Source organism: Hipposideros armiger, unplaced genomic scaffold, assembly GCF_001890085.2.
Source record: "Hipposideros armiger isolate ML-2016 unplaced genomic scaffold, ASM189008v1 scaffold_502, whole genome shotgun sequence".
NCBI lineage: Eukaryota > Metazoa > Chordata > Mammalia > Chiroptera > Hipposideridae > Hipposideros > Hipposideros armiger.
In genome coordinates this window covers 1,167,598-1,183,245 of record NW_017731852.1, presented here as the reverse complement: position 1 = coordinate 1,183,245, position 15,648 = coordinate 1,167,598, and the positions used below count along the sequence as shown (strand labels likewise).

General features: G+C 55.2%; 2 protein-coding genes across 7 annotated transcripts; both read left to right on the top strand.

Moving 5' to 3' along the window:
- The first annotated feature begins 755 nt into the window (after nucleotides 1-755).
- On the top strand, nucleotides 756-3,619 carry ZNF358 (zinc finger protein 358). Of its 3 annotated transcripts, XM_019667593.1 has the most exons (4): nucleotides 756-958; nucleotides 1,066-1,217; nucleotides 1,441-1,546; nucleotides 1,830-3,619. In XM_019667593.1, exons 1-4 carry the CDS (start codon nucleotides 850-852, stop codon nucleotides 3,542-3,544), a joined length of 2,082 nt encoding a protein of 693 aa, XP_019523138.1. In that variant the 5' UTR covers nucleotides 756-849; the 3' UTR covers nucleotides 3,545-3,619. The 3 variants fall into 3 exon arrangements, with proteins under 3 accessions (XP_019523138.1, XP_019523139.1, XP_019523140.1); XM_019667595.1 differs by lacking the exon at nucleotides 1,066-1,217 and having other exon boundaries at nucleotides 870-958; XM_019667594.1 differs by lacking the exons at nucleotides 1,066-1,217; nucleotides 1,441-1,546.
- A 1,562-nt stretch (nucleotides 3,620-5,181) lies between these two features.
- On the top strand, nucleotides 5,182-15,545 carry MCOLN1 (mucolipin TRP cation channel 1). Of its 4 annotated transcripts, none has more exons than XM_019667634.1 (14): nucleotides 5,182-5,349; nucleotides 9,113-9,318; nucleotides 10,083-10,250; nucleotides 10,330-10,495; nucleotides 10,902-11,010; nucleotides 11,248-11,344; nucleotides 11,537-11,636; nucleotides 11,953-12,059; nucleotides 12,185-12,334; nucleotides 12,478-12,579; nucleotides 12,956-13,078; nucleotides 13,537-13,752; nucleotides 15,088-15,218; nucleotides 15,314-15,440. In XM_019667634.1, the coding sequence occupies exons 1-14, from the start codon at nucleotides 5,319-5,321 to the stop codon at nucleotides 15,348-15,350; spliced, it is 1,743 nt and encodes a 580-aa protein (XP_019523179.1). In that variant the 5' UTR covers nucleotides 5,182-5,318; the 3' UTR covers nucleotides 15,351-15,440. The 4 variants fall into 4 exon arrangements, 3 of the variants coding, with proteins under 3 accessions (XP_019523179.1, XP_019523180.1, XP_019523181.1); XR_002126782.1 differs by lacking the exon at nucleotides 15,314-15,440 and adding an exon at nucleotides 14,844-14,943 and having other exon boundaries at nucleotides 5,187-5,349; nucleotides 15,088-15,180; XM_019667635.1 differs by lacking the exon at nucleotides 15,088-15,218 and having other exon boundaries at nucleotides 5,187-5,349; nucleotides 15,314-15,545.
- Nucleotides 15,546-15,648: the final 103 nt, after the last annotated feature.

Here is a 15,648-nt window from a genome sequence, read left to right as displayed (position 1 = left end):
CGCGGGGTGCGACCTGGGTCGACCTCTGTGCGCCCCCTGCCCCGTGCGCCTCCCGCCCCGGCCCGGAGAGCAGGGTCGCGGCGCTATGCGAGGGACCGAATGCCCCGCGGGCCTAGCGCGCCCAGTCTGCTGCTTCGGCCCCAAGGGAGGGCCAGGCCCAAGCTGAGCGCCTAAGATCGGGAGGAATGGGGTGGGGGGTGGGGGCACCCCTTAGCTGTGGGGTGGGGAGTTCAGGACCCCCCTTCCCCTGGAGGCGATCCAGACCTACTGCCCCCAGGAACCCAATAAGGCCCCCAGGCATTGTTCTTCCCACCCTGAGTCTGGGGTCGGGACTTCAGGAGGCCCTTCCTGAATAGGGGGATGCAGAGGTTCCCTCTGTCCCCTAGGACTCCAGCTATTATTCCTCTCACTCTCCAATCTTGGGGGTCCAGAGCTGGAAGCCCTGTCCCCAGGAGGTATCCTGGGGTTTTGGGTGGAGGAGGTGATCTAGGAATTCAGCCACCTCCTTTTGCTTACCCACTCCCAACTATGGGGCTGTGGCTCAGGATGTCTCCCTCCCCAGAAGGAAAGGTCCCCTTGTTTCCCAGGAACAGATCTATTTGCTTGCCCCCCAGTGCTCAGCCATGGGGTGGGTAGCTCAAGGCATCACCTCCCTTCAGGTTTATCCTGAACTCCCCCTGCTCCCCAGAAGGGGTCCCAGCTATTGTTTCTCTACCCACCTCCCTACTTCCAGCCTGGAATTCAGGATCTTTCCTTCAGGAGGGGACAAAAAGTGTCCTGACATGTGTCCCTATACCCCAGCCATGGGGTCAGTCACTCAGGGACTGAGAAAGGGGAACTTTCTAGGAAATGGACCAGGTGTCGCCCCAGTCACCCAAGAGGAGTTTCCAGGTATTATTTTTGCCTGGCCCCCAGCTAGGGGTTAGAATTCAGGATCTTCTATACAACTGGACAACAGGTATACTGGCACCTGTCCCAATCACCCTGGCTATGGGATCCATGGGTCCCCCTGCTCCCCCCCCCCCCCACAGGTACCACACATTATTTCCCCACCTCCCTCTCTAGCCTTAGGAACTGGTACTCAGGAACACAGGTGTTTTGACAGTTACTCCCACCCTGGAACTGTGAGGTCTGGCATTCAGGTGATCTCTTCCTCAGGAAGCAAGCCAGGGGTGCCCCTGTGCTCCCCCAGGGACTCAAGAGGACTACCAGATGTGGTTTGTACCCCCACCCTCATTCCCCAGATATAGACTTCTAAGTTCAGGATACTTCCTCTCTAGGAGGCGAGCCAGAGGTCCCTTCCTTAACAACCCCCAAATATGCCACCCCTGGCTATGGGACAGGAATTCAGGCCATGTACCTAGGAACAAGCACAGGAACCTGACACCCACCTTCTTCCCCACAAAGGACTAGGAACCTAGGACTGTCTCTCCTCCACAGGACCCAAGCTTCCCACGAGAGGAGGAGTCCAGCATGGAGAGTGGGGCAGAGCCATGGAGTTGGGTACTGGAGACCTCTAGTGCCGGGTCCCATGACTTCCATCCAGGTGTGAGGCTGAGAAGGGAGTGCTCCCCCCCCCCCGCCCCCATGACCCACTAGGGTCCCTTTTCTCCCTGCCCTGGCTGGGGCAAGTCACAAGTTTCCCTGTGGCCTGAGACAAGAGGAGGATCCATGTGTGTGTTCAGAAGTGGGTTCTGGGGCACAGCCCAGCCCCCTATCCCATCCCTGCCCAGTCAACAAAAGAAGCCACTCCCCACTCCCCCCCACCCCACCCCTGCCACCTCTGCTCCCCAAAACCTACCTTCGCCTACCTTGTCCTCACCCTGCAGATCCTGCCCCAGAAGCATCTGGCACTTCCACACCTGGGATGCGGCGCTCTGTCCTGGTCAGGAACCCAGGCCACAAGGGCCCAAGGCCTGCTTATGAAGAGCTTGACTCAGACTCAGAAGACCTGGACCCTAACCAGGAAGAGCTGGACCCAGTTTCTGAAGACCCAGAGCCTGATCCAGAAGACCTCAACACTGTCTCCGAAGACGTGGACCCCAGCTATGAAGATCTGGAACCCATCTCCGAAGATCTGAACCCGAATGTGGAAGCTCCGAGCTCCATCTTGGGGACCCGTGACTCGGATCCCCAAGATCTAGATCCCATGTCTGCAAGTTTCGATCTCGATCCAGACGTGATTGGCCCTGTCCCTCTGGTTCTCGACCCTAATAGTGACACCCTCAGCCCCCAGGAAGCCCCAGACCTGGATCCCCTCTCATCCAGTCTCACTGCCACCCCCAAGGGTTTGACCACCAGCCCGGCTGTGCTGCCTGCACCTGCCAGCCCTCCCCGGCCCTTCTCCTGCCCTGATTGTGGGCGAGCCTTCCGCCGCAGTTCCGGGCTGAGCCAGCACCGCCGCACCCACAGTGGCGAGAAGCCCTACCGCTGCCCCGACTGCGGCAAGTCGTTCAGCCATGGCGCCACGCTCGCCCAACACCGGGGCATCCACACCGGGGCGCGACCCTACCAGTGCGCGGCGTGCGGCAAGGCCTTTGGCTGGCGCTCCACGCTGCTGAAGCACCGCAGCAGCCACAGTGGTGAGAAGCCGCACCACTGCCCGGTGTGTGGCAAGGCCTTTGGGCACGGCTCGTTGCTGGCGCAGCACTTGCGCACTCATGGCGGCCCACGGCCGCACAAGTGCCCGGTGTGTGCCAAGGGCTTCGGGCAGGGATCAGCGCTGCTGAAGCACCTGCGCACGCACACGGGCGAGCGGCCTTACCCGTGCCCTCAGTGCGGCAAGGCCTTCGGCCAGAGTTCGGCGCTGCTGCAGCACCAGCGCACGCACACCGCGGAGCGCCCCTACCGGTGTCCCCACTGCGGCAAGGCCTTTGGCCAGAGCTCCAATTTGCAGCACCACCTGCGCATCCACACGGGCGAGCGGCCCTACGCCTGTCCCCACTGCTCGAAGGCCTTCGGGCAGAGCTCCGCGCTGTTGCAGCACCTGCACGTGCATTCCGGAGAGCGCCCCTACCGCTGCCAGCTCTGTGGCAAGGCCTTCGGCCAAGCCTCCAGCCTCACCAAGCACAAGCGGGTGCATGAGGGTGCGGCCGCTGCAGCTGCAGCGGCTGCTGCTGCTGCCGCTGGCCTGGGCCTCAGCCCTGCTTCCATGTTGAGGCCGGGGCAGGTCTCCCTCCTGGGTCCTGATGGTGTCTCTGTGCTTGGCTCTGGCCTGGGCCCCAGCTCTGACCTGGGCTCTGACCCTGGTTCTGTGCTGGGCCCCCTCCCCAAACCCAGCCCTGGCTCCAAACCCACCCCCACCCGTAAACCTGTCAAGTCTTCTGACCCTAAGTCTGGTCATGATGCCAATCCTGACCTTGTGGCCAGCCCTGACCATGGATCTGGCCACAGCCTGGACCTGGATCCTGTGCCCAGCCCTGACCCCAACCCTGAGACCCACCCTGCCCCCAGCTCTCCCACACATGACAGCTCAGCCCTCTCTGCTAGTGAGAGTCCCGAGGGGGTGCAGGAGCAAGACGCACTGTTGGGGCCCGATGGCTGAAGGGGATGCTGGCACCCACGGGGTCTGGGGAAGTTGTGTGTTGTGCAGTTAGTAAAATCCTCCCACTGCCTCCTGGCTCAGTTTCATGGTTCTCCTGTTTCTCTTTTCTCCCTAATGCACAGCTTCTAGGGAGATGGGAGGGTGTGGTCTGAGCCAGCCATACATTCGGGAACCACGATGTCTTTGCTTCCTCCTAACATCCTCCAGACTTCCCAGCTTCCCTCACAAGGTCTTGCACTGGTCCATCCCAGCAGTCACCACTCTTCCTCCAGACTTGGTAACCAGAGTCAGGAGCAGAACTCTGCAGGTAGTCTGAGCAGCAATCCTACCCTTGGTTTTTCAGAATGGTGGGATTTATGGCATGTTGAAATTAGTAGGCTGATATGAAACCATGTGGGCAGTCCTGCTCTGTCTGCTCCCCTAACTTACTCAAACCCCACATTATAGCTATACCACTGGACAAAGGAAGTTACCCATTTATGCATTTGACAAATATCTGTTGACTGCTCGGGTCTCAGCAGGAAGCAAGATAAGCATGGCAGAGCTCACAGATACCAGATTCCAAAGCATTTAAAAAGTAATTACAGGGTATAGTACATTCTAGAATACGTATACGACATTTCTAACTTAAGTCAAGTGCAGTTTTCCTGAGGAAGAACTTTATAATCCCAATAACCACTAATTTAATCATCAGCACTATTTGCCCAGCCTGGTACTAGGCTCTTGCATTTTTTCATTTAATTCAACAGCTCCATGAAGCAGACAACTATGATTGAGCATCCCTATTTTGCAAATGAGAAAACTGAGGCACATGGAGTTTAAGGGACTCTTTGGAAGACAGAGAAGTGGTGGTTGTAGTGCCTAGATTTAAAACTGAATTGTCTGCCCTCCAGAACCTGTATTCTTAACCATTATGCTCCAGGGCAAACGTGTGCAAAGGCCATGGGACCGCTGAGAAATGAGCTAGGGGAGAAGGTGGAGCAGACCAGAGTGCCCTGGTAGACTGCGGTGGGGAGTTTGCTTGTTGTCCCCAAGAAGTGGGACTCTACCAGAGGGTTCTGGCAGAGGACTGATACGAACTGTTCTTTGAACTTGTTTCTGGCTACTGGGTGGAGAGTGGAATGGAAGGGGTCAAGACTGGGAGTCTAAGATCAGAGGAAGTTGCTGCAGTGGTCCAGATCAGGAATGGTGGGTGACTGGCCCGAGAGCCATAAAAGTGGAAATAAGTGGTCCTATTTGGGATATAATTAGGAAATGAAATCGAACTTGCTGATAGGTCATATGAGAGGGGCAGAAGCAGAAGGGGTTAAGAGTAGCTCCAGGATTTCCGGAAGGATGGAGAACACCCCTGAGATAGGATATAGGGTGATCACTGGACATCGCGGAGGGTAAGGGGTCAAGCACATGGAAGCCAAGAGGTTGGCACTAGACGAGGGCATGACGGAACCAGTCCTACGCTGGCAGGCTCAGGGCCAGCCTTATCCTCCAGTATCTTGTCTGCCAGTCGGCGCTAGGACCTCGTGACTGCCCTCGGAGTCGCCCGCCGAGGCACGCATGCGCATTGCTCAGGCAGGTGTCGTGGCGCAGGAGGAGGGACTGGATCCGGTCACGTGCCTCCAAGAGCGCCCTGGTCACGTGATCGGGGCGCGAGTCAGGTGATGCTTCAGGGTTTGAAGCCGCACCGCGAGGGAGCAAGGCCGCGGTGGCAGCGCTTGGCGCTGGGACCCGGGCTGCTCCGCCGCGCCCGCTGGCGTCCGGCGCTTCCCGCCGCAGTATGGCAGCCCCGGTAGGCCGGCGAGGCTCAGGTGAGGGTGCGGGCGTCCTCGCGGGTCCCAGAACGCGGGCGGCGGGCGGGTAGGCAGGCGCCCAGCTGCCCCGACCTGGGGCGACGGAGCTCCCACTTGGCCTTTCCTAAACTCCAGTGCTGACCTCTCAGCTTTCCCGCTGTGGAAATGTGGGCAGAAGACTCCTAGAACTTGGGCGGCGGTTGGGCACCAGCTTCTCCGACCTCAGGGACTCCCAACTGCCCTTCCTGGATCCCCAGGCTCTGGTCAGAGTTCCTAAACTCAGACAGCGGGCGGGCCGCGGGCTTCTCTTACTCGGGGCGGCGAGGTTCGCATTCTGAGCCTAAGTTCCGATTGCTCAGCTTTACTGGAACTCAGCCTGCACCAGCTTCTCCTACCCGCACATGAGACTCCTTCCCCAATCCAGAAGGCAAATGCTCATCTTTTTAAAACTCAGGCAGAAGGCTGGGGGGTATTGCCTCCTTGAGCCTAGGCGACTACCGGTAACTCAACTTCAGATCTCCAAACCCATGGAAGCTCTGCTTACCAGAACTCAGGTGTTGGGTGCCCAGCCTCTTCAGTCTCCGCCTTTCATGGGGGAACCTGGAGGGAGACCCTTTGTGCTGGTCTCCCCTTTTTGAGCTAGCCGGAGACACCTGAAAGGTGTTCCAGCTTGTAGGGTCTGGGGTAGTTTAGCTACGATCCTAGCTAGGGAGGTAGGCCTGCCCTCTGGCTTCCATCCAGCTGTCTTGTAAACAATCACAACAGCATCCAAGTTCCAAAGCGACCAGTCAGGAGCTGGCCCTCCCTGCAGGACAGGCTCTGACAGTGCCCACAATCATCTCAGTGGTGGCGCCAGGCAATGGTCAGCCAGGCCTGGAAAGAAGCTGGGTTCTCCCAGTGGGGATGGTGGGGGTGTGTCAGGGACGGTTCTGGGCCGCTGTGACCAGCTCTGACGCCAGCAGATGCTGAATCCTTAGAGCTTTCTCTTGGGCTGGTCAGGATTGAAGGGAATAAGCAGTGCTTAGAACAGCTTCCATTTGCTGAAGAACTACTGAGACTCAGGGTGCCTCACTTCATTCTCAAACCACTTTCCGAGTTTTAGCCTTGGGGGAGACTCCCCCCCACACACACACACTTTACAGATGAGGAGACAGATTTAGAAAGATGCCTGGGGTCTCCCACCTGGGAAGTGGCAGGTCTGGGATTTGGTCCTAGGGATGTATGATTTCCAGGAGCTGGTGGTCTTAATGAAGATGCCATATTAGCTTATAAACTATTATATGGACATCACTACAACACCTGCTGGTGCACAGTGAGTCTTCAGCAAATGCATTCCTTTATTATTTCCATTGTTGTTGATCTCGCTTTCTCCAGGCCTGTGGTCTGTGAGAGTGTCAGCTGGACAGGTCAGGTCATGATGAGTGGAAAGGTCATTCTTTGGGTGTTTGTCCAGAAAATACTGGCATGTAGCTGAGTTCCATGTTCATGTCTGGGGGCCTTGAGTGCCCAGTGAGAAGTCATTGGAAGCAATTCATTCTCTCCCCACAAATCAACAACAGGAACAATGATGGGATGTTGTGATATTCTTATCAGGTACCAGCCCTGGTGATAAATACTTTGTAAGAATCAAATCTTCAGCTTCTTGATAAGAGATGCTATTGCCCCATTTTGCAGATGAGAAACAGGCTCAGAGAGACTTGAATGCCCTGCCCAAGCTGGTGAGCATTAGGGTCAGAAACCAACTCCCCCCCCCCCCCGCCGCCTTTTTTTAAAGAGGATATTAAATCATTTATTGATTACACATGATAATGGATGATACACAAGTTTCATTCCCATCTTTAATTTTATCTGGTGCCATAATTCAATTTAGATGTATTGCATAGGATGTGCTAACAATCATTAATAACCAAATAAACTCCATTACTCTGCTTGGATGACCCTTTTAATGGTGAGCTCCAGGTCAACAACACAGTAACTGTCAGTTCAACTACACCAAGGTTTCTGAAGACAATGGTTTCTGAGCCCAAACAGGTTGTAAATAAATTTCAAATGGAACCTGACATCACCATGAAGAAATTCTAACTTCACACTGTTGGGGTAATTTACCATGATGGCTTCAGAGTAGACTAACTCTACATAGCACATTTTTTTTGTAAAGATTTTTATTGGGGAATTGAGGGGATGGGAACAGTGCTGGGGAATTGGGGTAAGGGGAACAGACAAGTTGCTGTTGTTTTGTTCTTCAGTCTAGTTGTGGAGGACTACACAGCACATTTTTAAAAAGACACATTTATTCAGCATTATGATCAGACTGTTACATTTAGCAATCAACAGCATGGTGCAAAAAAAAATTTTTTTACATTAAAACCCTTTGTTGGAATGCTGTACACTTTCCACAGAACAGAAACTAAAATAACCTGTTATACAATTAGTCACAAATACAGTCCTTGAATTTTTTGCTCATACACAAGTATTGTCTAAAACGTCTTCTTTGTAGCAGCTAGACCCTTTCTAGCACTACTGTGCGTGACTGAGTTCACAAATCTGTTGTAACCTGTAGCTTCCCTGTCACTTCTCTGGCTCTCCTCTCCTGCTAAGCTTTGTTTCCTGGCAGTAATTAAAACCTGCCACTGCCATAGCTACTGCTGCTGCTGCTGGAACCACCATAGCCACCTTGGCAAAGTAGTGACCTCCACCACCATAGGGGTCAGAGCTTATGCCTCCAAAGTGTCCTCCTTTCATGGGTCCAAAATTTGAAGATTGTTGTAATTACCAAAATAATTGAAGCTTCTGCCACCTCCAAAGTTGCTTCCATCATTACCAAATCCATTATAGCCATCCCCACTGCTACCGTATCCTCACCACCATGACTGCCACTAAAGCCACCTCGACCACTGAAGTTTCCTCCACGACCAAAGTTGTTATTCCCAGCAAAACCACCTCCTCAACCACCACCGAAGTTTCCAGAACCACTTTGACCTCTTTGGCTGGACGAAGCACTAGCCATCTTTTGCTTAGATAGGGCTTTCCTTACTTCACAGTTGTGGCATTCACAGCAGGTATTTCTGAATGACAATCTTGTTTACAGAGTCATGGTCATCAAAGGTTACAAGAGCAGAGCCTCTGTTCTTGCCACTGCCTCGGTCATTCATGATTTCAGTCACTTCACTGTTCCCATACTGTTTGAAATAATCTCTTAAGTGATGTTCTTCAGTGTCTTCTTTAATACTACCCACAGAAATCTTTTCCACAGTGAAGTGGGCATCAGATCTTTGAAAATCTTCTCTTGAGACACCCCTCTTTGGTCCACAACTCTTCATCCACCTTGTGTGGCCTTGCATTCATGGCTGCATCCACGCCCTCCACGGTGGCATCGGTTACAAACCCAAAGCCTCTGGAGCACTTGGTGTTTGGGTCTCATCACCACACAGTCTGTGAGCATTCCTATTGCTCAGAATGGCTCCTCAGACTCATCGGTTGTTTCAAAGCTCAAACCTCCGATGAAGAGCTTCTGCAGCTGTTCGGGCTCTTTAGGAGACTGACTTAGACATGATGACCGCGGGAGGGGAGACTTGAACGATGCTTACTCGGCAGCATCCATCAACAGAAAGCAACTCCAGCCCTTTTGAGTCCCAAACCCAAACTTGTAATCTCTCAGCAGCATTTCTGCATATATCCATAACATGTTGAAGATTTTCTGAATTTCTCCCAGAGTTCTTTCTTGGATGGAACAGGGGGCCTGCCTGGGCCCAGTCCCCACTGCTCTCTCCCATTCCTACAGAGACAGAGCACCTCTTGACCTCCAGCCCCGGATATGGGACCCAGGCAGGGACTTCACCGGCCCCTCCAGCCCCTCTGGAAGAGGAAGACCTCCGCCGCCGTCTCAAGTACTTCTTCATGAGTCCTTGTGACAAATTTCGGGCCAAGGGCCGTAAGCCCTTCAAGCTGATGCTGCAAGTGGTGAAAATCTTGGTGGTCACTGTGCAGGTGAGACCTGCAAGGGCCCCAGCAGAACACTGCCTGAACAGCAGAACGCTGTTTTCCTTGAAGGAAAGTCTGGGAGTTGGAGCCTAGTCCTGCCCCACAGCAGCATAATGATAGTGACAGTGGCAGTAATCAATCATGAAGCCCTTTGAGTTCTGTTTGTAAACAGCCCCTTTTAGCCTCACACATGCCCTTTGAGGTCCTGGCAACTGCTATCGCCCCCCATTTTATAGATGAGGCAGCTGAGGCTCAGAGAGGTTAAGGGACTTGTCCTAAGTCACATGGCAATGAAGCGTTAGGAGCTGCTGGCACTTGGACCCAGGTAGTCTGATGCTATCTTGACTCTCAAAGAGAAGTGACCCAGTGGCTGAACAGATAGTTGCTCCCCTTCCCATGCCAGGCCCTGTGCTGAGGTCTGGAGACCCCAAAATGAATCAGACCAAGCTCCTGCCTTAAGGAGCTTCTAGTCTAGTACCGTGATTTTGGGCATGTTACTATGCTAAATTCCCTTTGGTTAAGGGGCCCAACAGTGATACTTACCCTGTAGGTTTGGGGTTAGCACAGAAGTTGGCATCCAGTAAACATTTAATGTACATTAGTTGCTACTGTGAGATATGAGTGCCCACTGTGTGCTGTGCATGGGGAACCAATGGTGGGCATGGGAGATGGGGACGTATGCCCTCAGGGAGTGCGCTTTCTCTTTCTCCACTCATGCACTGAGGGAGGCCCCGTCCCAGCAGTGTCGAACCCCCTGTCCCTCCTGCCAGCTCATCCTGTTCGGGCTCAGCAACCAGTTGGCAGTGACGTTCCGGGAGGAGAACACCATTGCCTTCCGCCACCTCTTCCTTCTGGGCTACTCCGATGGGGCGGATGACACCTTTGCAGCCTATACGCGGGAGCAGCTCTACCAGGCTATCTTCTACGCTGTGGACCAGGTGCGGGCGGCCAGGGCCAGGTCGGGAGGTGGGCGCAGAGCAGGTGGGGCTGATGGACCCTCCTCTTCTCTGCCCACAGTACCTGATGCTCCCCAGTGTGTCACTGGGCCGCTATGCATATGTGCGGGGCGGGGGCGGCCCCTGGGCCAATGGCTCGGCCTTGGCCCTCTGTCAGCAGTATTACAACCGTGGCCACGTGGACCCAGCCAATGACACCTTTGACATTGACCCAATGGTCATCACTGGTGAGTGGACAAGGCAGAGCTGAGCTCTTGGGGGCCATTGGCTGCTGGGATTAAAATCTTAGCTCTGCCCCTCACTCATCTGGGAGGTGGGGTTGTCATGAGCATTAATAATTTGATGTAAGCAATATGCTTAGAAGAATCCATGGTGTGCAGAAGGAGCTGGGTGCTATGTTTTAATATCATTAATTCGCTAAACATTTGGGAACCCACAGAATGCCAGGCCCTAGCATCTATGCAGGGAACAGACAGACTGGGCCGTACCCTGGGGGGATACAGGGGAACAAACAACAAATGTTCAAGTGCAAAGTGGGAAGTGAATCAGGGAGGGGGGCTGTCGGGGACTCTGGGTAGACCTGCCTATGCCTCCCCCATCTCCAGTGTCCTTTCTCTGACTCCCTATCCTCAGATTGCATCCGTGTGGACCCCCCCGAGAAACCCCTTGTGCCCCCCAGTGATGATCTCTCTCTTTTGGATGGCAGCCCCAGTTACAAAAACCTCACACTCAAATTCCACAAGTATTGCTTCTTCAAGGGGGCCAACCCAGGGCTGGGCAGAGGGTGGGGGGAGGCGGGATGCCAGATGTCCTCCCTGGCAGCCACTTCCCCATAAGGCGGGGGCAGGCACGGGCCAGGCTGATGCCTGCTGCGTGAGCACTTCCTCTGCCAGCTGCAGAGTCAGCATGGGACAGGAGCCTTGGCACTCTGGGGCCCAAGGCAGAGCCCCCTCCCCCTCACTGGACCCCTCCTCCCCAGGCTGATCAACGTCACCATCTACTTCCAGCTGAAGACCATCAACCTCCAGAGCCTGATCAACAATGAGATCCCAGACTGCTACACCTTCAGCGTCCTAGTGAGCCCACGGTGTCCAGGGTGGGGGTGTGCAGGCAGTGGTGCCACAGGGCTCCTAAGCTCCAAGGCGGGGGACCTTTGGCCAGGGACAGCATGGGACTGATGAGGAACCAACCTGGGGGCCAGGCAGAACATCTGTTATGTGGATCTGGGAGCCTAGGTCTGCCAAGACTTACTCTGTACCCCACCATAGATCACGTTTGACAATAAGGCACATAGCGGACGTATCCCCATCAGCCTGGAGACCAAGGCCCATATCCAGGAGTGTAAGCACCCCAGCGTCTTCAGGCACGGTGAGCCCTCAAGCCCCAGACCAGCGCCAACCAGGGCCCTGACCTACCTAAGGATCCCCAAGCCCCAGACTAGCATCAACCAGGGACTCTGACCTGCCCAGGGATCCCGAGCCCCAGACCAATGCAGACCAGGGGCCCTGACCTGCCCAGGGATTCCCCAAGCCCCAGACCAGCACTGACCAAACTTCTGACTCACCCAGAGTAACCCATGAGCCCGCTGATCAGTCCTACAGCCCCCTTGGCCTGGCCCAGCCCCAGCCTTGGCCTCCCAAGGCCTGGAACCACCCCAGCCCTACCCAAGACCCCCTCCCCACAGGAGATAACAGCTTCCGGCTCCTCTTTGACGTGGTTGTGATCCTCACGTGCTCCTTCTCTTTCCTGCTGTGTGCCCGCTCCCTGCTCCGTGGCTTCCTGCTGCAGAATGTGAGAGCCACTCCAGTGTCACGGGTGCCCAAGTCAGCCTCGCCCAGCTCTGGGGCCATTAAGGGCCAGGGGTGGTGCGAGGCTCCTGTTCCTGGAGAGGCCCTCACCCCACCTGCCTTCTGCAGGAGTTTGTCAGGTTCATGTGGCGCCAGCGGGGACACGTCATCAGCCTGTGGGAGCGGCTGGAATTTGTCAATGGCTGGTATATCCTGCTGGTTACCAGTGATGTGCTCACCATCTCGGGCACCATCATGAAGATTGGCATCGAAGCCAAGGTGGGTCCTGCCGACACCCTACCTAGGGCCCTGATGGCTCCTTCCAGACCCTGGACCCTGATACCACCCCAGCTGATGCCCGCTTGGGGCCACATTCCCTGGAGTGGCGAGCTAGATGGGGCTGACACTGCTCCCGCCCCTAGAACCTGGCCAGCTATGATGTCTGCAGCATTCTCCTGGGCACCTCGACGCTGCTTGTCTGGGTCGGCGTCATCCGCTACTTGACATTCTTCCATAAGTACAACGTAAGCCTTGTATGCATAGGCTGGGCCCTCTGGGTGGCAGCCACATGTCCCCCAATTCCCACCCCCCCAATTCATACACATATGGCAGTCACCAGCCCCTGCGGATGGCCTGTCACAAGCCTCTTAGCCCCATACCTGCCCACCCCAGATGTACCTGTCACTGTACTTGGGCAGGGGCCACATGTACCTGCCCCTTCATAGCCACCCAGCTGAGCCCAGTCATAGGGTTCCCTTGGGCCCCCTCAGTCCATGCTGTCCCTTCTAAGCTGTCCCCCAGAAGTGCCCTCGGCCAGGCGCTGACTGCTTCTCCCCCATTGGCACCGCTGACCCTGGTTGTGACCATGCCCTCGTTGGGTCCCCATCTGCCCCACTGCAGATCCTCATTGCCACACTGCGGGTGGCCCTGCCCAGCGTCATGCGATTCTGCTGCTGTGTGGCTGTCATCTACCTGGGCTACTGCTTCTGTGGCTGGATCGTGTTGGGGCCCTACCATGTGAAGGTATAGGCTGGCTAGGGCCGGGGCTGGTGGAGGATGCTCATGGCTACCCTCCTCCGAGCCTACTTCCTAAGCCCTCTGACCCTTGGTTAAGCTATCATTGACCTGGCCACACTGAATAATTCACCTTGACCCCTGGTACCTGACCAGCAGGTCTGCAGTGTTGCCCACTGTCCCTTTGGACCTTGGTATTGACCTTACAACATTGTCAGCTGCCACAGTGACTCTCAAGTGACCACATCATGACTGCTGATATTCTGCCCACTGTCCCTCTGACCCCTGGTGATCCTGGCTTTGTCCCTATGACTTTGTCATTACATGGTGGCCCCCAGATGGCCCTATTGTGACTACTGGTACTCTGTCCTGTCCCCTGTGACCCCCAGTGTCCCTGTCCTGTCCCCAGCCATGCCCATGGCTCCCTCTGTCCCCATAACCCCACTGACCTCACTGCCTTGCCACAGTTCCGCTCGCTGTCCATGGTATCTGAGTGCCTGTTCTCGCTCATCAATGGGGACGACATGTTTGTGACATTCGCGGCGATGCAGGCACAGCAGGGCCGCAGCAGCCTCGTCTGGCTCTTCTCCCAGCTCTATCTCTACTCCTTCATCAGTCTCTTCATCTACATGGTGCTGAGTCTCTTCATCGCACTCATTACTGGTGCCTACGACACGATCAAGGTCAGCCGCTCAGCCCCTCCGCCCATGGGGCCAACCCGCACTCACACTCAGCTTCAGCTCGGGTTCTGGGTCCCTTGGAGTCTACCATGGCTGGGTCTTGGAGGACCCATGAGGCAAGGAGAGAAGGACCCAAGGAAAGAATGTGGGAGACTGCAAACCCAAAGGAGAGGGTGTCTTGGAATTGGGGAGCACAGGTGGGACTAATGTCATGGTCACAGCTGCCTCGTTCTCAGTTTGATCAAGGTGGAGTTCTGGCCAGGTAGGGTGTCCGCATCTGCTTTTACCAACAGGGACATCAGGCCATAGAGTTTGTGACTTACCCAAGGTCAGCTACTAAGCGGTGAAGCCAGGCTCAACCCAGGACTGTCCGAATCTGGAAGCCCTGCTCCTAAGCCCTCTGTACTGTGGGGTGGCCTGGGCAGGGGCTGTTTGAGTCAGAGGAACTGTGGTTACTTTGCAGGCTATGGGGATCAGAGGAGAGAAGGGGGTCAGAGCAGAATGTGGGAGTAGCAGGTAAACAGGATTTTTTTAGCCAACATATCTGAGGGCCTATTGTGGGCCAAGCCCTGTGCTGGGCACCAGGCATCTAGGAAATGAGGCAAGGTGTACAGGATCTGTCCAGGACCAGTGGACAAGAAGAGTGATGCATGAACGGAAGGAAGTATGATGACTGACTGGTGAGAGGTATGAAGGAAGTGTGGAAGGTGACAGTGGGACCCTCTGCTTCAGATTGATGTTAGGGTGAATCCAGGAAGGTTTCTAGAATGTGCTATCCAATACTAGTCCAACTACATGGGATTATTTAAATTTTTATTTTAATTAAAATGAAATACAATTCCAAACTCATTTCCTCACTCACATAAACCACATATCAAGTGCCCAGAAGCCAGTGTGGCTAGTGGCTACCATATTGGACAGCATAGAATCAAACATTTTCGTCATCTCAGAAAGTTCTAGATTGAAGAAATGGAAGCCCAAGGGAGGGAGCACCAGGGTAAAGGAACACCAAACAAGCCTAGTTAGTGATGGTGGTTCCTCCATGAGGTTGGGAGGGACGAAGACTCAGCTGAAAGCCCCAACGTTTACTCCAGCTGAGGACCAGGGGACGCAGATGTGGCACCAGCTGACCAAGATGCGGGGTGTGCACACATTCAGGAGTCAGGGAAGGTGTCGCTGGAAGCACGCCATGAGGTACAACAGGTGGCAGGCACAGCAAGTGCAAAGGCCCAGAGTTGGGAGCCTGCTTGGCCATCGAGGAACAGGGAGGGATGGTGGAGGGGAGGGCAGCTTTCAAGGAACCCCTTTCAAGCTGGGCCACCCCGCATCTCTCCCCAGCACCCAGGTGGTGCGGGCGGAGAAAAGAGTGAGCTCCAGGCCTACATCGCGCAGTGCCAGGACAGCCCCACCTCGGGCAAGTTCCGCCGCGGGAGCGGCTCGGCCTGCAGCCTCCTCTGCTGTTGCGGCAGGTTCGCGTATTGGTTGGAATTGGGGGCTGGTGGACGGGGAGGTGCCAGAGGGAACTGCTGCCTTCCGCCCCTGGCTGACACTGCCCCTTCTCCAGGGACGCCTCGGAGGAGCATTCGCTGCTGGTGAATTGACTGAACCACGACTGCCATTGGACATTACCCCTAGGATCGCGGACTGTGGAGATTCCTGCTTATTTATTTTTAGGGTTTGCCTTTTAAGGACCGACTTCCTGCAGCGCCCTGTGAGGGCCTAGGCCAAGTCAGGTCGGACAGTGGGGTGGGGTGGGTATTAAATAAAACTAGAAAATAAATTTATTCACATTTCTAGCGGGAGGGGCATTCCTTTCGCCTTGTCTTCGGTCTCTTTAAAGCCGCCACGCTGCACTGGCTCCGCGCGATATTCCAAACATGGCGGGGGGCGGGGCTTCGG